At 38.7% G+C, this 22,672-nt stretch overlaps 1 protein-coding gene across 1 annotated transcript in view; it reads left to right on the top strand.

The window, feature by feature from the left end:
* Window positions 1–22,672, top strand: part of SNTB2 (syntrophin beta 2) — a 112,364-nt gene that overhangs the window by 67,518 nt on the left and 22,174 nt on the right. Inside the window, exons 3-4 of the mRNA XM_041771153.1 lie at window positions 137–347; window positions 10,567–10,709. Coding sequence (XP_041627087.1) covers window positions 137–347; window positions 10,567–10,709 — 354 coding nt within the window. The remainder of the gene's footprint in view (window positions 1–136; window positions 348–10,566; window positions 10,710–22,672) is intronic.

The following is a 22,672-nucleotide window of genomic DNA, read 5'->3' as shown; positions in this document are numbered from 1 at the left end:
TCATAGTAGTTATCACAGTCCTTTATAGGAGCAGGTATTGTAATCTGTAATTGTATTAATTGTTAAATTTTTGCCGTCGTCATTAGACAATAGATCCAATGAAGGCAGAGATTTTTTTTTTTCTTTTTCCACACAGATTGATAGAACTACATTCTCCTGATAGCAGAAACACGTTGATCCTGCGCTGCAAGGATACAGCCACAGCACACTCCTGGTTCGTAGCTATCCACACCAACATAATGGCTCTCCTCCCACAGGTGTTGGCTGAACTCAATGCCATGCTTGGTGCAACCAGTACAGCAGGAGGCAGCAAGGAGGTCAAGCACATTGCCTGGCTGGCAGAACAGGTAGGTTGAGAGGCAGGGCAGGGTCTTACTGGGTCACCATTCAGGGCCAAGGTGGCTCCCTCATTTCATATACCTGTAATCTTTATCATGCAGTCAGGTCCTGGATATCTAGCTTGCAGATCTTTTGTTTGTTGATCTTGTGTTTCTCCTCCCTACCATTTAGTTATTTGTTGCTGATTATTACCTCCATCAGAAGAACTGACTGTCATGATAATCATCATCACAAGATAACTAAAAAGAGATTCTTATTACCATCTCTTTCCTTAATGACAGAGGATAATTTTCATGATTTTAGAATAGGATCAGCAAACTTTTTTTGCCATGGGCCAGATAGTGTCACAACTACTTGACTCTGCAGTTGGAACAAGAAAACAGTGGTAGACAGTATGAAAATGGAGAGGTGTGACTGTGTTTCAATAAAACTTTATTTACAAAAACAGGTACAAGGCTGCATTTGGCCCATAGGTTATAGTTTCACAATCCCTGTTCTAGTCTATTGCCAGAGATTCAGGGACAGAAAGCTTATTCCCTTGTTCTGGGAAAAGTATAAAATATGCAAAATATTTTACAAGCCATTAGCCAAATGTATGGTTGTCTTCCACAACTGAAAAATGAAAAAAGGACATTGGGTAAAAGGAAAGGAAGAACTTAATCCAAATTAGTTTGAATCCCATTTTGACAAAAGGGAGACTTTGAGTATACATGATGTTATGGTACATCCTTTTTCTTTTGGGTCCTTGATGGTCAGTTCAGGCACCAGGAGTTGAAAAGGAAGACTGGACTAAGGGTTCTAAAATGAGTGTTTTAAGTAGTAGTTCTGGTTTCCACTGCTTTTAGATCTTTTTAAAAGTTCCTTCATCTCTTTGAATCCTGGTTCCCTAATGTGTGTCCAAAGGGGCTGGGATTATGTCAGTATCAGTACAGGAATATATTGTTCTCTTGTTTTTATTTTGTTTTAACTAGTTTGTGAGGTCTGCTCTCCACCCTCCCCTCCCCCTTGTCCCACCTCAACACAGTTCTGATTTGATAAATCTATGGTGGGGCCTAGCAATCTTGTTTGGTAACTCACCAGGAAATTGTGTATAGACCAACACTGGACTCTACTAATCTGTTTTTTCTTTTGAGCTCTGAAATTTTATAAATGTTTCAAATAATAATTATGCTAAGTTAGAACACAGAATTAGCATTGTGATAATTTCTAAGAAGCATAATTAGGATAATTAAGCAGGGATCCCTGGGTGGCGCAGCGGTTTGGAGCCTGCCTTTGGCCCAGGGCGCGATCCTGGAGACCCGGGATTGAATCCCACATCGGGCTCCCGGTGCATGGAGCCTGCTTCTCCCTCTGCCTGTGTCTCTGCCTCTCTCTCTCTCTGTGTGTGTGACTATCATAAATAAATAAAAATTTATAAAAGAAAAAAGGATAATTAAGCAGAGAAGAAACTAATGAGAATCATGGTATAAGTACTTATGATTTTGAAAGTTTTAGTATGTTAGTTAAATTTATCATTGTTTCTAAATGTTTTAAGTTTTTTATTTTAATTCCAGTATAGTTAACATACAGTATTATATTAGTTTCAGATATACAGTATGGTAATTCGGCAATTCTACACATTCCACAGTGCTCATCATGGTAAGTCTACTCTTTAAACCCCATTACCTGTATCACCCGTCCCCCCATTCACCTCCTTTCAGATAACCATCAGTTTGTTCTCTATAGTTAAGAGTCTGTTTCTTGGAAAATTAATAATTATTCTTCTTAAATTATTCCAAAAAATAGAAAAGGAAGGAAAACTTCCAAATTTATCCTGTAAGACCAACATTACCCTGATACCAAAACCAGATAAAGATATCACTAAAAAAGAGAATGTTAGGCCCAACATACTTAATGAGCATAGATGAAAAATTCTCAGCAAAATACTACCAAACCAAATTCAACAATACATTTTAAAAAAATCATTCATCACAATATAGTGGGATTTATTCCTGGGTTACAAGGGTGGTTTGATATTCACAAATCAATCAGTGTCACACATCACATCAATAAGAGAAAGGGTAAGAACCTAAAATCACGTCAATAGGTGCAGAAAAAAGCATTTGACAAAGTATGACACTGATTCATGATAAAATCCCTTGACAAAGTAGGTTTAGAGGGAACATATCTCAAAATAATCAAGACCATATATGAAAAACCCACAACGAACATCATACTCAATGGATGTCCACTCTCATCACTTTTATTTAACATAGTACTAGAAGTCCTAGCCACAGCAATCAGACAACAAAAAGAAATAAAAGAGATCTGAATTGGTAGGGAAGAAGTAAAACTCACTATTTGCAGATGACATGATACTCTATATAGAAAACCTAAAAGAGGGCAGCCTGAGTGGCTCAGTGGTTTAGCACCGCCTACAGTCCAGGGCATGATCCTGGAGTCCCGGGATCGAGTCCCACTTCGGGCTCCCTGCATAAGAGCCTGCTTCTCCCTCTGCCCGTGTCTCTGCCTCTCTTTCTCTCTCTGTCTCTCATGAATAAATAAATTAAAAATCTTTAAAAAAAAAAAAACAAAACAAAACCTAAAAGACTATCAAAAAACTGCTAGAATGGATAAATGAATTCAGTAAAATCTGCAGGATACAAAATCAGTGTGCAGAAATCTGTTGCATTTCTATACCCTAAAAATGAAGCAGCAGAAAGAGAAATTAAGAAAAAAATCTCATTTACATTTGCACCCAAAATAATAAGATATCTAGGAACAAACCGAACCAAAACAGTGAAAGACCTATACTCAGAAAACGATAAAACACTGATGAAAGAGATTGAAGATGACACAAAGAAATAGAAAGGCATACCATGCTCCTGGATTGGGAGAACAAATATTGTTAAAATATCTACACTACCGAAAACAATCTACATGTTTAAGCACTCCCTATCAAAATACCAACAGCATTTTTCACTAGAACAAAGAATATTAAATTTGTATAGAACTGCAAAAGACCCCAGATAGCCAAAACAATCTTGAAAAAGAAAGATGAAGCTGGAGGCTTCACAATTTTAGACTTCAAGTTATATTACAAAGCTGTAGTAATCAAAACAGTATGGTACTGACACAAAAATAGACATAGATTATTGAAACAGAATAGAAAATCCAGAAGTAAACCCACAATACATAGTCAATCAGTCTTCAACAAAGGAGAAAAGAATATCCAGTGGGAAAAAGAATGTGTCTACAACAAACGGGTGCTGGGAAAACTAGACACCTACATGCAATAGAGTGAAACTGAACCACTTTTTTACATAATACACAAAAATAAATTAAAAATTGATTAAATACCTAAATGTGATACCTGAAACCATAAAAGTCCTAGAAGAGAGCACAGGAAGTAACTTCTCTGACATCGACTATAGCAACATCTTTCTAGATATGTCTTTCCCAAGGCAAGGGAAATAAAAGCAAACATAAACTATTAGGACTTCATCAGAATAAAAAACTTCTGCACAGTGAAGGAAGCAGTCAACAAAACTAAAAGGCAGCCTACTGAATGGGAGAAGATACTGCAAATGACATTCGATAAAGGGTTGGCCAAAATACATAAAGAACTTCAAAAAAAACCAAATAATCCAATTTAAAAATGGACAGAAGACACGAACAGACATTTCTTCAAAGAAGACATCCAAAATCCAACAGACACATGAAGAAATGCTCAGCATAACTTTTCATCAGGGAAATGCAAATCAAAACTACAATGAAATATCTCATACTGTCAGAATGGCTAAAGTAAAAAAACACAAGAAACAAGAAGTGTTGGTGAGAATGTGTAGATAAAGGAACACTTGTGCACTGTTGGTGGGAATGCAAACTGGTGCAGCCACTATGGAAAATAGTATGTAGATTCTTCATATAGTTAAAAATAGAACTACCTTATGATCCAGCAATTGCACTACTGGGTATTTACCCAAGAATACAAGAACACTAATCCAAAAGGTTACATGTACCCCAATGTTTATAGCAGCATTATTTACAATAGTCAAGATAAGGAAATAGCCCAAGTGTCCAATGACTGATGAATAGATAAAGAAGATGCGGTATATATACACAATGGAATATTATTCAGCCATAATATTCAGCCATAAAAAATGAAATCTTGACATTTGCAATGACATACACGGGGCTAAACAGTAAATAAGTCAGTCAGAAAAATACCATATGATTTCACTTATATGTGGAATTTAAGAAACAAAACAAAGGGAAAATATGAAAAACAGATCAAGAAACAGACATAGAGAGCAAACTGAAGATTACCAGAGGGAGATGGGTGGAGGGATGGGTTGAATACATGATGGAGATTTAAGGAGGACACTTATCGTAATGAGTACCAGGTGATGTATTGAAATGTTGAATCATACTGTACACCTGAAATTAATATAACACTATGTTAACTTACTGGAACTAAAATAAAATCTTAAAAAATAAGATGTACTTTTTATCCTAAAAAAAGTTTTTCTCCTGGCACAACAGTGCCTCTTTTTTTCCTTATTGTATATATAAATCTCTTCCTCCTCCTCTTCTTCTTCGTCGTCGTCATCTTCTCCTCTTCTCTTTCTTCTTCTTTAACTTGTTTACCTTTTCTTTCTTCTCCTCCTTCTTTTCCTCCTCCTCCTCCTTCTTCTAATAATGCTGCTATACGCATGGGGATGCATACATATATCCCTTCAAATTAGTATTTTTGTATTCTTCTGGTAAATACCCAGTAGTTTGATTACTGGATTTTAGGGCAGTTCTATTTTTAATTTTTTGAGGAGCCTCCATATTATTTTCCACAGTGAATGCACCAGTTTGCATCCTCACCAACAGTGTAAGAGGGTTCTTTTCTTTCTATATCCTTGCAAACACTGTTGTTTCTTACTTATATTTTCTGATTGTAGTTATTCTGACAAGTGTGAGGTGATATCTCACTATAGTTTTAGTTTGCATTTTCCTGATGATGAGTGATATTGAGCACCTTTTTTTGTCTGTTGGCGATCTGGATGTCTTTGGAGAAATATGTGTTCATGTCTTCTGAAGGAGCAGTTACTATATTTAGATATTGATAATTTAGAGAGTAGGGGATATTTCTAAACCTGAAGGATAAGATAAATCCCCAGAAGAGCTGAGTTCAAGGTGGTGTTTTAGTTATCTATTGCTACATGACAAATGATTCCCAAACTTAGTGGCCTTAAAATAACAAATATTTACCTCACATAGTTTCTGAAGAAAGAAATATGGCAGCAGTATAGCTGGGTGGTTCAGGCTTGGGATCCCTCATGAAGTTTCAGTCAGGCTATCAGCCAGGGGGCAGTCATGGGAGGGCTTGACTGAGGTTGGGAGGGCCACTTCCAGCATGATCCATTCACATGGCTGTTGGCAGGAGGCCTTAGTTTCTTGCCATGGAGGCCTTTGGTACAGGGCTGCCTGAGTGTCCTTAAGACATGGCTACTGGTTTTCCCCAGAGTGAGTGATCTGAGAAAAAGAGCAAAATGGAAGCCATAGTCCCTTTCATAGTCTGTTCTGCTATATCCTTTACATTAGTTCCGAGTTAAGTTTTCTCTACACCTAAGGGCTCTACCTCTTAAAAGAAGAGTAGTAAAGACTTCGTGGACATATTTTTAAAGAACCACAAAAGGTGATATGCATTTGTAATTTTGATAAATATTGCCAAATTACCTTCCATCGGGGATCGCTGGGTGGCACAGTGGTTTAGCGCCTGCCTTTGGCCCAGGGCGCGATCCTGGAGACCTGGGATCGAATCCCACGTCGGGCTCCCTGCATGGAGCCTGCTTCTCCCTCTGCCTATGTCTCTGCCTCCCTCTCTCTCTCTCTCTCTCTCTCTCTCTTTGTGACTATCATAAATAAATAAAAATTTAAAAAAAAATTACCTTCCATCAAGGTTGAACTTATTTATTTATTTATAAGATTTTATTTATTTATTCATGAGAAACACACACACATAGAGAGAGAGAGAGAGGCAGAGACACAGGCAGAGGAAGAAGCAGGCTCCATGCAGGGAGCCTGATGCGGGACTTGATCCCGGGACTCCAGGATCACACCCTGGGCTGAAAACAGGCGCTAAACTGCTGAGCCACCCAAGGATCCCCAGTTGAACTAATTTAGATTCCCACCAGCAATATATGAGAGTTGTTAGACATTTTTTTTCTTTTAATTTTATTCATTTGTCAGGACGCCGGGGTGGCTCAGCAGTTGAGCGTCTGCCTTTGACTCAGGGTGTGATCCTGGGTCCTGGGATTGGGTCCCACATTGGGCTTCCTGCATGGAGCCTGCTTCTCTCCCTCTGCCTGTGTCTCTGCCTATCTCTCTCTCTCTGTGTCTCTCATGAATAAATAAATAAAATCTTTTAAAAATTTTTTATTAATTTGTTCATGAGAGACACAGAGAGAGAAACAGAGACATAGGCAGAAGGAGAAGCAGGCTCCCCATGGGGAGCCTGATGCGGGAGTTGATCCCAGGACACTGGGATCGCAACCTAAGCCAAAAGTAGACATTCAACCACTGAACCACCCAGGCACCAGAGAGTTGTTAGACTTTTTTTTTTTTTTTTAATTTTATTTATTTATTCACGATAGACAGAGAGAGAGGCAGAGACACAGGCAGAGGGAGAAGCAGGCTCCATGCAGGGAGCCTGACGCGGGACTCGATCCTGGGACTTCAGGATCGTGCCCTGGGCCAAAGACAGGTGCTAAACTGCTGAGCCAGCCAGGGATACCGAGTTGTTAGACATTTAAGGAGAAATTAATTTGGTTTGTGTTCCATAAAGACAAGTAGAAAGGAGGAAAACAAGGCCACCAATTCATCACAATGTCTTTTATGGACCATATTTATGTGGTGTTTCTTCCAATCAATTTTGAGCTCTTGGAAGATGGGAACACATTTTTTCCCAAATCTTTACTGCCCCCAGAGATGTTAGCCTAATGCTATATATATATATAGTAGATGCTCAGTAATTTTTTTTGTGTATGTCTGTATATATTCATACAAAAAACAAACAAATCACTAATTATAAAATACTGTTCAAAAATACAAGTTCAGGGATGCCTGGGTGGCTCAGCAGTTAAGCGTGTGCTTTCCAACTCAAGGCGTGATGCTGGAGTCCTGAGGATCGAATCCCACATCGGGCTCCCTGCATGGAGCCTGCTTCTCCCTCTGCCTATGTCTCTGCTTCTCTCTCTGTGTGTCTCTCATGAATGAATTAATAAAATCTTTTAAAAAATAATAATTCTCAAAATGTGTAAATACTCAAGTTAGGACCATAAACATTAAATCAGCATTAGTGGAGTGGTTTATTTAGTTTTTGCTCTCTATTTTCTATCATAATAACACAATTAAGGACAGAAGTATATCACTTGTCAAAAAGATTGATTTATAGGTTTAGGATTTAGGGAATGAATAGTAACTGTTAGTTTTTTATCTTTAGTGTTATTCAACTCTATTAAAAATAAAATTTGGAGAAGGCTGTTGTTTAGCTAGGTGTGTGCATGTGTGGGTGTTGAAACACAAGCAAACCAGAACCCTAACATTAGTATCCCTTTTTTCTCTGGCCAAATACTTACTAGTGGAGCCCCAAGGCTGCTTGTACCGATACCACAACCAAAAACACATGCTATATATAGCAGGCAGCATTTTGACTACACTGAAAGCAAACAGTGTCCTTATAACTTGAGGCAAATAGACAAACAGAATGATTTAAAATGACGTTTCACTTTACTGCAATGGTACATAGAAGAGAGAAAAGAAGTTCTCTAAAAACTAGGGACTCAAAAGGGCCAAAGAATAAACACTTTTTAAAAGTTGTTAGTTGAACAAAAAGTTCTCTATCTTGAAATTAGATATTGTTTCTATTGGTATTACCAGTTTTCCTATATTGCCTAAAATATCTTCTTTATCTTTCTAAATGTCTCTAAAATACATTTAATTTAGGTTTTCCAGGACATCTGGGTGGCTCAGCGGTTAAGCGTCTGCCTTTGGCTCAGGGTGTGATCCTGGAGTCCTGGGATCGAGTCCCACATAGGGCTTCCTGCATGGAGCCTGCTTTTCCCTCTGCCTATGTCTCTGCCTATCTCTCTCTCTGTGTGTGTCTCTCATGAATAAATAAAATCTCTTTTAAAAAAATTAGGTTTTCCAAATGTATATGCTCTGATCTAGCCTTCAAAATCTCTCTTATAACTTAGGGGAAAATTAATTTTTTAAAAAATATTTTATTTATTTATTCATGACAGACAGAGAGAGAGACAGGCAGAGACACAGGCAGAGGAAGAAGCAGGCTCCATGCAGGGAGCCCGATGTGGGACGTGATCCTGGGACTCCAGGATCATGCCCTGAGCTGAAGGCAGACACTTAACCTTTGAGCCACTCAGGCATCCCGGGAAATATTAATTTTAAAAAGTCAGATTGCTAGGGCACCTGGGTGGCTCAGTCAGTTAAGCGTTCTTGCTCTTGATTTTGGCTGAGGTATGATCTCAGGGTTGTGAGATTGAGCCCTGCATTGGGCTCTGTGCTGGGCATGGAGCCTGCTTAGGATTCTCTCTCCTACTCCTTCTATCCCTCTCCTCCCGCTACCCCCTCTCTCCCTATCTTTAAGGAAAAGAAAGTGAGATTGCCATTTTAACCTCTTGGGAAGATAGATTTTGCATTATAGTGGTCCCCCTTATGCATTGGGGATATGTTTCAAGACCCCCAGTCGATACCTGAAACCACAGATAGTACTGAATGTTATATACACACTATATTTTTTCCTATTCATACATACATATAATAAAATTTAATTTATAAATTGGGCAAAGTAAGAGATTAGCAATAGCTAATAATAAAATAGAACAATTATAACAATAACTGTAATAAAAGTTATATGAATGTGGTCTCTTTCTCAAATATCTTATTGTACTATATTAGTGATTTCTGTGATGATGTGAGATGAAGTGAGGTTAATGGTGTAGGCACTGTGACGGAGTGTTAGGCTATGATTGACTTTCTCACCACATATCAGAAGGAAGATCATCTGCTTCAGGACAGTAGTTGACTGTGGGTTACTCAAACCATGAAAAGCAACCGTGAATAAGGGAAGACTACCTTATCTTCCCTATTGAAATATCATTTATAACAATTTCAGAGACAAAGACTTAGAAATCCCTTTGGGTTGTCTGTGACACAAAAATGTAAGAATCTAAAAAAATATCTGGAAATTTTCCCTCCAGATATTATAGAGTTATCCAGAGACTAAATATAGAATCTTAGAAAACTTGGATTCACTGATAAGAAAAGCTGAATTATTTCTACCATGTCTTGCTGCATTCTCAGAGTTAGGTCATCAGCACATACAAGAATATAAGTCACTTCACTGGCTAGAATTCATTTCCATTTCGTGGAATCAGTTTGTGGCTCTAACTATGAGGGGAAAGTTCTGGCAGTAGGTATTGTAACACAGAACCAAACCACTCACGTCACTTTTCAGATTATAGATACATTCTTAGGGTGCTCTGACATTTCCAAATGACCTTCAGAAGTCATTAAGGAAGAGAAAGTAAGAAGCAGCTTTTTTTTTTTTTTTTTTTTTTAAGAAGCAGCTTTAAAGAGAATTCTGTAAGTGATTCATCATTTTGATTTCTCCTTGAAGCCATCAGTGATAGCTGAAGCATCTATGTTTTTTTTTGTTTTTGTTTTAGGATCCATGTTAAAGTAACACTATTGTTAAGCATTCCCTGTTTGTTATTTCAATGGGGGGAAATGTTTTGATATACTGGGGCAGCATACGCTTCTGCTTTCTGGCTTTGGATCCTTGACAATATGGATAAATAGTGGTTGTTTTCCTAACTTTTAAATCCTCACAGAGGTAAGTGAACTTTATGCAGGTAAATGCAATGGTACATTTGAAACAGAAACATAAACATCCTAAAGTGTAATGGGGAACTCCATAAAAACAGAGTCCTATCATTAGATTTTGTCTCTCACTCACTCTGGGAAAGCTTTTCCAGCTTACACACTCCACCTCACACCTCCATTGGAGAATCCTAGCCAGTGGAATGGAACATGATGGGATGTTTCCTGTTCTTCAAGCCTGTTAGGATCAAGGAACAAAATGGAGACCCACTGTGTTAGACCATCACTGAAAGGACTTTTACACTGCGTATCATTATAATTAGCTCTGCTTTCTGGATTTTACCATTGTAACAGGCAAAACTAGATGGTGGAAGACAACAGTGGAGACCTGTCCTCATGGCTGTGACTGAGAAGGATTTGCTGCTTTATGACTGTATGCCGTGGACAAGGGATGCCTGGGCATCACCATGTCATAGCTACCCTCTTGTTGCCACGAGGTAAGTCTAAAGACAAAAAAAAATAAAATAGCTATCCTACTCTAAATCTACCAAAAAATTTGAAAGTGAATTCTATTATCTTAGGTACCTAAAATAGCATTTAAGTAGCTGATATAGTTGGTTGAAGACAAAAACGTTTCTTTTACAACCTTATTGATTATTTTGCAGCTCCAAGCTCAGTGTTTTCTGCCATTAGCATTTTTTAAGTTGTTTTTTTATTTTATTTTATTTTATTTTTATTTTTTAAGTTGTTGAAACAACTTCCTAACTGTTCCCTTCAAGTCTTGCTTAGTCATAAAGATAAATAGTAGGATTTTTTTTTTCCTTTACTTTATTGACTGTGACTAGAAAACCACTGAAATTGGGGTAGCCTTTTGACTGAGTGATGAAATCACTTAAACCAGAATGTGGTACTGTGGATAAACCACACAAGTCAGCCAAAATATTCTTCAATTCTCTTTCTAGTATAAGAACACATAATTTTGATGCCAGCAAATAAACATTGATTTGACCTGAAGCAACAGGATGTTTCTATCATGCCAGATGCAGAGAGTTGGAAGGGAAAAGAATAGAGATATGTAGATTTTTGGGCCAAGATGTCTTAAGGGGTAACTAGAAACTAGTGTGAAACCAGAGAACACATTCACATTCAACTTTATTTGGTCTTAAAAAAGAATCTGGATTTGAAATAACTCAAAAGCTATATATTAAAAAGGAGCTCCATAGAAAAATATTTGGTAACAAAAAAAAGCTACATAATCAAACCATCTGGTATGTCCTCCAGGGAACAGTGGGGGGGGGGGGGGGGAGTGGTGATGGGGGTTCCTGCTTTGAGTAGACAGAGTCATTTGAGGAAGAGTATTCTTTCTTTATTTTTTTTTAAAGAGTATTCTTTAAATTATGGCAAGACTTTCATGTTATATAGGATTCCCTTCAACTTTCCAAGTTCTCCTACATATGTCATTTTTTTCTTATAAAAATATAATTCTCACATAGCTTTTAGGAATTTCTCTGTAAATTAGAGCTGGAGCACCTAGATCACAGAATAAAGATAAAGGATTTGTTGAGCCTCAGAATTAGGGAGATGCACCCTCATTAATTCTTTGTGGACGTAAGAGTTCTGCATAAAGACTGAATTTAACCATCAGTTCTCTGGTTTTGTTTTGGTTTTTTTCCCTCCTGGATTTTTTTTTAATTCCCACTAAATTATAACCTCTTTGAGGTCAGGACCTTGATTTAGTCATCTCAGCCCTCCCATAGTGCTTTGCATATATATATGGTGGGCCTTCAGTAAATCTTAGTTGAGTTCAATGTATTACTTAAATTATAGTTTCTCAGTCATAGTTACATTTGGAGCATGACAGGAATCCTATGAAAACATGTGGACAGGGGATCCCTGGGTAGCTCAGCGGTTTGGCACCTGCCTTTGGCCCAGGGCGCGATCCTGGAGTCCCGGGATTGAGTCCCACGTGGGGCTCCCGGCTTGGAGCCTGCTTCTCCCTCCTCCTGTGTCTCTGCCTCTTTCTCTCTCTCTCTGTGTCTATCATAAATAAAAATAAATAAAAATAAATAAAAATAAAAATAAATAAATAAATCCTAAAAAAAAAAACATGTGGACATATCTCAGTAGTTATAATTACAACTATTAAATTTATATTTCCCAAAGATTTAGAGTTTATGAATATGACTGTGGACACCTCTTAAGTTTAAATTTTATGGAAGAAGCTTATACTCCAGTTACGATCATAGAATACAAGGAGGGTAGCTTTATCCTTAGACATTTTCTTAATTGTGTGTCATTGGAAAGATGAAGTAGAAATCTGTGACATCCTATAGATGAGCCTTTGATACTAGAAAGTACAATCCTATAAAACAAATAATTTCTGGCCATTGACTAGACTGGGCCTCAATCACCAAAGCACTTTGGTATTAAAGAAGGAAATGGGGTGATTCTGTGTATACTATCAGTGTGGCATTGATTTGCAAATAGGGAAAAGATATAAATAAGATTTAAGAGCTAAAACTATAAAACTCTTAGAAGAAGATACAGAAGTATATCTTCATGACCTTAGCTTGGGCAGAGTCTTCTTGGATAGGACACCAAAAGCACAAGCAACAAGAGAAAAAAATAAATCAGTTGGGCTTCATTAAAATTAAAAACTTTTATGCTTCAAATGTCACCATCAAGAAAGTAAAAAGACAAATAAAAAAAAGAAAGTAAAAAGACAAAAAAGAAAAAAGAAAGTGAAAAGACAACCCAAGAATGAGAGAAAATATTTGCAAATCATTTATCTAATTTGGGACTCGTATCTACAAAATATGCAAAAAACCCTTACAACTCAATAATAAAAAGGCTAACTACCCATTTAAAAAATGAGGAAAGAGGCATGCCTGTGTGGCTCAATGGTTGGGCATCTGCCTTCGGGTCAGGGTGTGATCCCAGAGTCCCAGGATCGGGTCCCACGAGGCTGCTTCTCCCTCTGCCTATGTCTCTGCCTCTCTCTCTCTCTGTGTCTCTCATGAATAAATAAATAAAATCTTTAAAAATAAATAATAAAAATGAGGAAAGAATCTAAAAAAACATTTGTCTAAGGAAACTATACAAAAGACCAATAAACACATGAAAAGATACTCAACATAATTAGCCATAAAGGAAATGGAAATTGAAACTACAATGAGATACCACTTCCCACCCACAACAATGGCTATAATTAAAAAGACAGGTAATAACAATTGTAGACTAGGATGTGGAGAAAATGGAACCCTCATATACTGCTGATGGGAATGTAAAATGGTGTGTTTGATGTGAAAAAACAATGTGGCACTTCCTCAAAAGTCTACACAAAGAGTCACCATATGACCTAGCAATTCCTCTCCTAGGTTGTATACCCAAAAGAAACGAAAACTTTGGTTCACACAAAAACTTTTACATGAGGGGTGCCTGGGTGGCTCAGTGATTGAGCATCTGACTCTTGATCTCAGCTCAGGTCTGGATCTCAGGGCCCTAAGTCCAAGCCCCAGGTTGGGCTCCACATTGGGCATGGAGCTTACTTAAAAAACAAACAAAAACAAAAACAAAAAAACTTATACACAAATATTCCCAATAACATTATTCATAATACCCAAACAATGGAAACAACACAAGTGTCCATCAATTGATAAAAGTGGTATGTCCATAAAATGAAATATTATTCAGCAATAAAAAAGAATGTTTTCTGGTATACTCTGCAATGTGGATGAACCTTGAAAACATATTAAGTGAAAATAGCCAAACACAAAACACCACATATTATATGATTTAGTTTATATGAAATGTCCAGAATAGGCAAATCTATAGAAACAGAAAGTAAGTTGGTCATTGCCAGGGTTGTAGGTGAGGTGGATGGGGAAAAATAGACAGTAATGGCTAATGGAAATTGGATTTCTTTTTAGGGTAATGAAAGTTTTCTAAAATTGAATGTGGTGATTGTTGCACAATTCTGAGTATACTAACATCATTAATTATATCTCAGTAAAGCTGATATAATTAAAACAACCCGTTCCACCAAAAAACCCTGAAGATTTAATAGAAGATAATAAGACCAATCCTTAATAAGTTGCATTTGAGTCCCGATTTTGCCTCTGATCGTAGGTAATTGACAGCATGTTACTTAACCTTTCTGTGCTGTGCAATTTTAATTTCTTTAGTGAATCTTAATGAGATAGGGTGTGAGTATTAGATGAGTTAATACTTGTGAAATGCTACAATGGTACTTGACACATTTTAAGTGCTCGAGTAAGTATTAGCTGCTTTCATTGTAATTATTATTTATTAAGTGAAAATCTGTCAAAGAGGAATTCTATGTAAAAAGTATAATTGGGGATCCCTGGGTGGCTCAGTGGTTTGGCACCTGCCTTTGACCCAGGATGTGATTCTGGAGTCCCAGGATCGAGTCCCACGTTGGGCTCCCTGCATGGAGCCTGCTTCTCCCTCTGCCTGTGTCTCTGCCTCTCTCTCTCTCTCTCTCTCTCTCTCTCTCTCTGTGTGTCTATCATGAATGGATAAATAAAATCTTTAAAAAAAGTATAATTGGTTTGATTTGGCCATTGTTAAAAGAGTTGCTTAGCTCTACCCAATAGTTTCTATAAATAGTGAAACTTTCCTGTTAAATGTGAGGAATTCAAATGTATTATTTGGATCAACCTAGACATGCAAATTAAACTTGGCCATAAATTAAATGGGTGGAGCCTGTAGCTCCCTGAACATGTTGTTTCTTAATAAGTTTAATTAATTTAACAGCAGAGATTCTTTATTCCTTGTTCTGGAAGCACCAGTGGATTAGAGCAAAGATGACAGGCAGATGAGAGGTTTATTTTTTCCATGTGGCCTTGTCAGCCAGGTGGAATTGGTTGACGTCACTACAAGATTGAACCAAATGGGGCTTAATCATCCTCTGCCTCCCAGAGTGGGTAGAGTTTGGCCACCAAGAGAAACCAACAGATGAAACCAGACTGGGAGGTATTCCACAGAGAGAAGCAAGGCCAGAAAGTGGTATGTTTATGGCTCTTTAGTGTGGGTGAAAGAGGGTTTGAGATTTATGAGTAATGAGAAAGGGCTGAATATTCACTTTCATTAATCCAACTTCTGATACTTTGGAACATGTTCTTATGAGTGGATGAGCCAAAGAAAAAACGATAGTATAAACACATAGGGAAGGGAGAGAAATCAAGGACCTTCGTTACCCACAGAAGTTGGTAGTCCTTGATAAAATAAGAGTTGATTGTAGTTCAAAAAGCAAAGAATGTTGTTAGGGCAATATAAATTAACATCATTTACTGGCTTGCACATATACAGATTTTTAGAAACCAAGATGTGTGTGTGTGTGTGTGTGTGTGTACATACTCTTAATAGTGGGTATTTTCATGCTGGTGAGGAATAAGTAAAATGTGAGAGTGATAAATGGAGAAGATTTTTTTATTTAATTTTTAAATTTTTTATTTTACATACTTCTTGAGATGAAGGCCAGATACATGACACAGGTAGAAAAACACATTGGTTTTAAAGGTGCTATGGATTTTGTAGGATGTACATTTTGTAGTCTTTTCCTATAAACGTTCTTTGACTGAAAGAGAAAAAGATCCAAGGAAAGTGTGGCTACTTTACAATCTGGAAAATTGAGTGGTGGTGTGCTTTTGGGATTTAGGGGGCAGAAGCTGCTAAAACGCCTTTGCATGAGCTCATCTGGCCTCCCCACCAAAGGGGGCCTTTTGGCAGTGTGCTCTCACTGACTGCTGCTCAGCAAGAGTCCAGCAGCTGGTTTGAATTAGACTTCCTCTGCCAAATATTTCATAATCAAAACCTGTAGGAAAAACTCTCCTAGACTTTATATTTTTTAATGGCTGACGTGGGATTAGCAATCAAACTGAATATGGTAGAAGCCACCCTGTCACTTTGCCCATGCTCCGTCTTACTCAGGTCACATGTGGGATAATTTTGAGACTTAACTCTTGCTGAGATAACTCATGTTTAATTGGCAGGTTGGTTCTATAGGAATCAGCCCAGGGGGGCAGTTCTCAAAGCATACTTTCTTGGACCTCTGAGAGGATCTCCTCTTCAGGGGGTCTGTGAGTTCGAAACTATTTTCATAGTAATACTAAGATGTTATTTGCGTTTTTTTTTCCCCTATTGACATTTGTTGGTAAAATTGCTGGTGCCTTAGCATGAATCAAGGTAGTTGATTCCATATGAAACTGTGTGGACTTAGGAAGGGGCAGAGCGGAATGCCAGGTTAACCTCAAAATGTCTTTATTGGAGCAGGAAATATTATTAATTTTATTTAATCTTAAACCTTGAGTGACATTCATCTTCTTAATATTCTGTAAGATGAGGTGGGAAATACTCAAGCACTTCTGAGTATTGAAGCATGATGGTTGTCTCAAAGAAAAAGACATGTGGTTGAGTTGCTAGTTGAACTAGCTGTGTTTTTTCATGGACCACCCCCCCTTTTTTTTTTCTTAAAGATTTTACTTATTTATTCATGAGAGACACAGAGAGAGAGAGGCAGAGACACAGGCCGAGGGAAGAGAAGCAGGCTCCATGCAGGAAGCCCGATGCGGGACTTGATCTGGGGAATCTGGGATCACACCTTGGGCGGAAGGCAGGCGCTAAACCACTGAGCCACCCAGGCGCCTCTTGGACCACCATTTTTTACTTGAAAAAACACCTTCTGGAGAGTGGCTGGGAACATGTAGAATAGGAGGACCCTGAGCTCACTTCATCCCACAGATACACACCACTGGATAACACATCAGCATAAATAATAATCCAGAAAAAGACCCAAAGGCTGGCAGAAGAAACTCCTCTACTAAAGGGAGAGAAGAAGCTGCATTGAAGAGGGTGGGAAGGGCAGAGACAGGGGCGGGTGCTAAAGGGCCCCCAACAGTCAGCAGGAGGGAGGGAGCCACAGGGCAGGAAACAGACTATCACATCGGGAAGCCTGCAGAGGGAAGACAACACCCCCCCCCCAACATTTGGCTTTTGGCTTTGAAAACAAGAGGGGCCAAATTTCATGAGTTCTTACAACCAGTGTGGGACGTTAAGCCTGGAATTTAAAAAATCAGTGGGCTCAGCTCTGGGAGAGCCCCAATGGTGTTAGGAAGCTGAATCCCCACCCTTTAAGAGACAGCACAAGAAACAGCCCAATGAGATCCAGTGTAGAAGCAGCAGCTTGAAAAACACCTCGGTCCTACAGGAGGGAGAGTTATTTACTTATCTCAGAGCAGGTCCCAGAGAAGCAGGGATTGCAGGAAGACCCCACCAGGAACAAAGGAGCTTGCAGGCACCATTTCCCTCCCATGCCCCTCAACGGAAACACAGGGCCACCAGCCCTCATGACCTAACTTGCTTACACCAGGCCACCCCTCCACTCTGTGCTTTGGAGGATCCACTCTCTCCAGTCACCCTTGCCTCAGTCCCAGCCTTGTGGGTCCCCTCCCCTAGAACACCTACATAAACCTCAACAACACATCTCCTGACCTGTGCATTTTACAGGGCCTCAGTTCTGGTGGCAGCTGTTGGTCACCTCCCAGGGAGGTTGCCCGCACCTTGGTAAACCTGTACCCTACACCTGCGCAGGCTTGGAGTGGCCCCTTCTGGCCCCGGTATCTGCAGTGGCTACACATCCCCTATGAAGGAGGACTGGCACCTTCTTAAATGTGTGTGCCCCACCTATCACTTTCAAGAGCAAAAGACATAGCTGACTTTTCTATCACAGAGAAACAGGCACAGAGGGGCACTTGGGTGACTCAGTTAAGCATCTGCCTTCAGCTCAGATCATGATCCTGGTATTCTGAGATCAAGCTCCGTGTGGAGTTCAGCGGGGAGTCTGCTTCTCTCTCTCTCTCTCTGAAGAAGAGAGTAGATAAAAACTACTAAAACAACCACAAAACAAGTAACAAAATAACCATAAACACATATACATCAGTGATTACTTTGAATGTAGGGGCTCCTGGGTGGCTCAGTCTGATGGACATCTGGCTCTTGATTTCAGCTTGGGTTGTGATCTCAGGGTCATGAGATTGCACCCTGTATCAGGCTGGGGGTGGAGCCTTCCTGAGATTTTTCTCTCCCTCTGCCCCTACCCTCCCCCCAGCCTCTCACACATGCTCTTCCTCTCTCAACTAACTAACTAACTAACTAACTTTGAACATAAAAGGACTAAATGCCCTGTTCCAAAGACCTAGGGTCACAGAATGAGTAAGAAAACAAGACCCATCTATGTGCTGCCTACAGGAGATTCATTTTAGACCTAAAGATATCTGCAGGTTGAAAGTGAGGGGATGGAGAAACATTTGTCATGCAAATGGTGTCAAAATAAAGCCAGGGTAGCAATACTTATATTGTGCAAAATAGACTTTTTTAAAAAATTTTTTTATTTATTTATGATAGTCACACAGAGAGAGAGAGAGAGAGAGGCAGAGACACAGGCAGAGGGAGAAGCAGGCTCCATGCACCGGGAGCCCGACGTGGGATTCAATCCCGGGTCTCCAGGATCGCGCCCTGGGCCAAAGGCAGGCGCCAAACCTCTGCGCCACCCAGGGATCCCTCAAAATAGACTTTACAACAAAGACTGTAACAAGAGACCAAGAATAATACTACATGCTAAAAAAGAGGAGGATCCAACAAGATACGACAATTCTCTCTCCTTCTCCCTCAGCCCTTCCCCTCCTCTTTCTCTCTCTCTCTAAAATAACTACATTTTTTAAAAAATAAGTGAAGTATACATGTGGAAAAATTATGAGAAAAGCAATTTTTCTTAAGGTCATTAAACTTCAACATTTTGTGTCATGACATCCATTTAATATAGTTTAATTCATTAACTTCTTCCAAAAATATTTTCTCTATATGTAAGAAATTCTAAGTGGATCAGTACAGCAAAACGTACATGCTACTTCATTTATACTTCATTATATTTATTTATTTATAGGAAAGCACTCTCAGACAATGTTTTTCATACAGGATTTTTGAAAACTTGGATGAGGATTGTACCTCAGAGAAATAAATAAAATGGCTTGTTCGTAGCTTCATTCATTGTAGGCTGTATATCAATAATATTTTTCTAAAAATTTTTTGGTTCCAGCCTTTACTCCTCTAATGGTAATTTGAGCAAAAGGGCTTCATGAATAAATAAATAATAAAGGGCTGTCATGAATAAATAAGGTCTTTAAAAAAAAAGATATAGATGAATTCTCTTATCTCCTGTATTTTTAAAAAATATTTATTTATTTGTTTGTTTGTTTATTTTAAAGGGAGTAGGTCAGAGGGAGAGAATGATAAGCAGACTCTTTTTTAAAATTTTTTTTTTAAGATTTTATTTATTCATTCATGAGAGACACAGAGAGGAGAGAGGCAGAGACACAGGCAGAGGGAGAGGCAGGCTCCATGCAGGGAGCCCGACGCGGAACTTGATCCCGGGACTCCAGGATCACGCCCTGGGCCAAAGGCAGGTGCTAAACCGCTGAGCCACCCAGGGATCCCCAATAAGCAGACTCTTGGTTGAGCCTGGAGCCCAACACAGGGCTCAATACCATTATCCTGAGATCATAACCTGAGCCAAAATTAAGAGTCAGATGCTCAACTGACTGAGCCATCCAGGTGGTCCTTCCTCTATTTTTTTTTAGCAGCTGTACTGAGGTAACTTGTATACCATACAGTTCACCCACTTAAAGTGTAGTATTTAATGGTTTTTAGTGTGTTCACAGAGTTGTGTGACCATCACCACAATCAATATTAGGACACTTTCATCAACCTAAAACGGAATTCCTTACCCATCAGCAGTCTTCCAGCCCTCAGGAACCAGGACTCTAATTCTGTCTCTATAGTTTTGCCTGTTCTGGACATTTCTTTTTTCTTTTCTTTTCTTTTCTTTTTTTTTTTTTTTTAAGATCTTATTTATGTATTCATGAGAGACACAGAGGCAGAGACATAGACAGAGGGAAAAGCAGGATCCCTGTAGGGAGCCCAATGCGGGACTCAATCCCAGGAACCCAGGATCATGACCTGAGCCAAAGGCAGATGCTCAACCACTGAGTAACCCAGGTGTCCCTATTCTGGACATTTCATATAAATGGAATCATATGGAGCCTTTAATGTCTGGTTTCTTTTCCCATTGCATCATGTTTTCTTTTTTTTTTTTTTTTTTAAGATTTTATTTATTCATTCGTGAGAGAGAGACAGAGACAGAGAGAGAGAGAGAGAGAGAGAGGAAGAGACACAGGTAGAGGGAGAAGCAGGCTCCATGCAGAGAGCCCGACCTGGGATCAAGTCCCACGTCTCCAGGATCAGGCCCTGGGCTAAGCGTGGTGCTAAACCGCTGAGCCACCCGGGCTGCCCCAGCATCATGTTTTCAAGGTTGATCCATGTTGTAGCATGTGTCTCAACTTCATTTCTTTTGATGGCTGAATAATATTCCATTGTATGGATATACCACATTTATCATTTGATGGCCATTTGACTTATTTGCACTTTTTGACTCTTATGAATAACACTGCTATAATATTCACGTACAAGTTTTTGTGTGAACATATGTTTGTTTTAGGGTGTATATATCTAGGAATAGGATTGCTGGGTCATCTAGAGCTCTATGTTTAACCTTTTTTTGAGAAGGTACCAGGCTGGTTAGTACAGTCATTCCATCATTTGAAATTCTCACCAGCAGTGTATGAGTTTTTCATTTTCTTAAGTCTCATGGTTTTAAGTTGTGTTTCCCTAATAGCTAATGATGTTGAACATCATTTCATGTGCTTATTGGCCATTTGTATATTTTCTTTGGAGAAATATCTATTCACATCCTTGATCTTCTAATTGGGTTGCCTTTTTATTATTATGTTGTAAGAGTTTATATATTTTGTAGATAAATGCCTTATGAAATAAATGATTTGCAAATATTTTTCCTGTTTTGTGGGTTGTCTTTTCACTTTCTTGACAGTGTCATTTGAAGCACAAATTTTTTTAATTTTGATGAAGTCCAGTTTATCAATTTTCTCTTGCATTTTTGTGTCATATCTAAGAAGGCTTTCCCTAATCTAAGGTCACAGAAATTTACTCCTCTGTGCTCTTCTAAAAGTTTTATACTTTGGGATCCCTGGGTGGCGCAACGGTTTGGCGCCTGCCTTTGGCCCAGGGCGTGATCCTGGAGACCCGGGATCGAATCCCACATCAGGCTCCCGGTGCATGGAGCCTGCTTCTTCCTCAGCCTGTGTCTCTGCCTCTCTCTCTCTCTCTCTGTGACTATCATAAATAAATTTAAAAAAAAAATTAAAAAAAAAAAAAGAATAAAAGTTTTATACTTTGAGTCTCACGTTTACTCTTTTATCCCTATGAAGTCAATTTTTGTGTAGTATGCAGTAGTGATCAAACATCACTCCTTTGGGAATATCCAGTTATCACAGTACCATTTTTTAAAAAGACTGTTCTTTCTCCATTGAACTGTCTTGGCAAAAATCAGTTGGTCATAATGAAGGGTTTTTTTTCTGGACTCTCAATTTTATACTTTTGTGGTAAGTTTTGAAATCAGAAGTATGAATCCTCCAGTTTTTTTCTTTTCAAAATTATTTGGGTGATTGTGATTCCCTTGCATTTTCATATGGATTTAGGATCAGCTTGTCAATTTCTAGAAAAAAAAAAGAAAGAAAGAAAGGGATCCCTGGGTGGCTCAGAGGTTTAGCGCCTGCCTTCAGCCCAGGGCGTGATCCTGGGGTCCCGGGATCGAGTCCCACTCTCCCTGCGTAGAGCCTACTTCTCCCTCTTCCTGTGTCTCTGCCTGTCTCATTCTCTCTCTTTCTCTCTCTCTCTCATGAATAAATAAATAAAAATCCTAAAAAAAAAAAAATATAGATGACATTTGGTAGAGATTGCCTTGAGTCTATAGATCAATTTAGGGAATATCGCCATCTTAAAAAATATTGTCTTCCAGTCAATGATTTTTACTTATTTGTGTCTTTAATTTATTTCAGCAATGTTTTGTAGTTTCCTCAGTATAAGTTTTATACTTCTTTTGCTAAATGTATTCCAAAGTATTTTTTTACTTTGATCTATCATAAATGGATTTTTTCTTAATTTCATTTTTAGATTGCTCACTCCTACTGTATACAATCAATTGTATACAATTGTATACAATACAAAGCCTTGAGGGTTTTTTTGTTTGTTTTGTTTTGTTTTGTTTTGTTTTTAGAGAGAGAGAGATAGAGAGTGGGGCAGAGGAGCAGAGGGAGAGGATGAGAGAGAATCTTAAACAGACTTCATGCCCAGCATGGAGCCCAAAGCAGAGCTCCATCTCACAACCCTGAGATCATGACCTGAGCTGAAATCTAGAATCGGACACTTAACCAACTGAGCTACCTAGGTGCCCAATACATTGATTTTTTTTTAAAGATTTTATTTATTTATTCACGAGAGATACAAAGAGTGAGATAGAGGCAGAGAC

The sequence above is a fragment of the Vulpes lagopus genome, chromosome 10 (genome assembly GCF_018345385.1).
Source record: "Vulpes lagopus strain Blue_001 chromosome 10, ASM1834538v1, whole genome shotgun sequence".
NCBI lineage: Eukaryota > Metazoa > Chordata > Mammalia > Carnivora > Canidae > Vulpes > Vulpes lagopus.
Note: the sequence above shows the minus strand (reverse complement) of the source record. Positions and strands in the feature narration are given on the sequence as shown.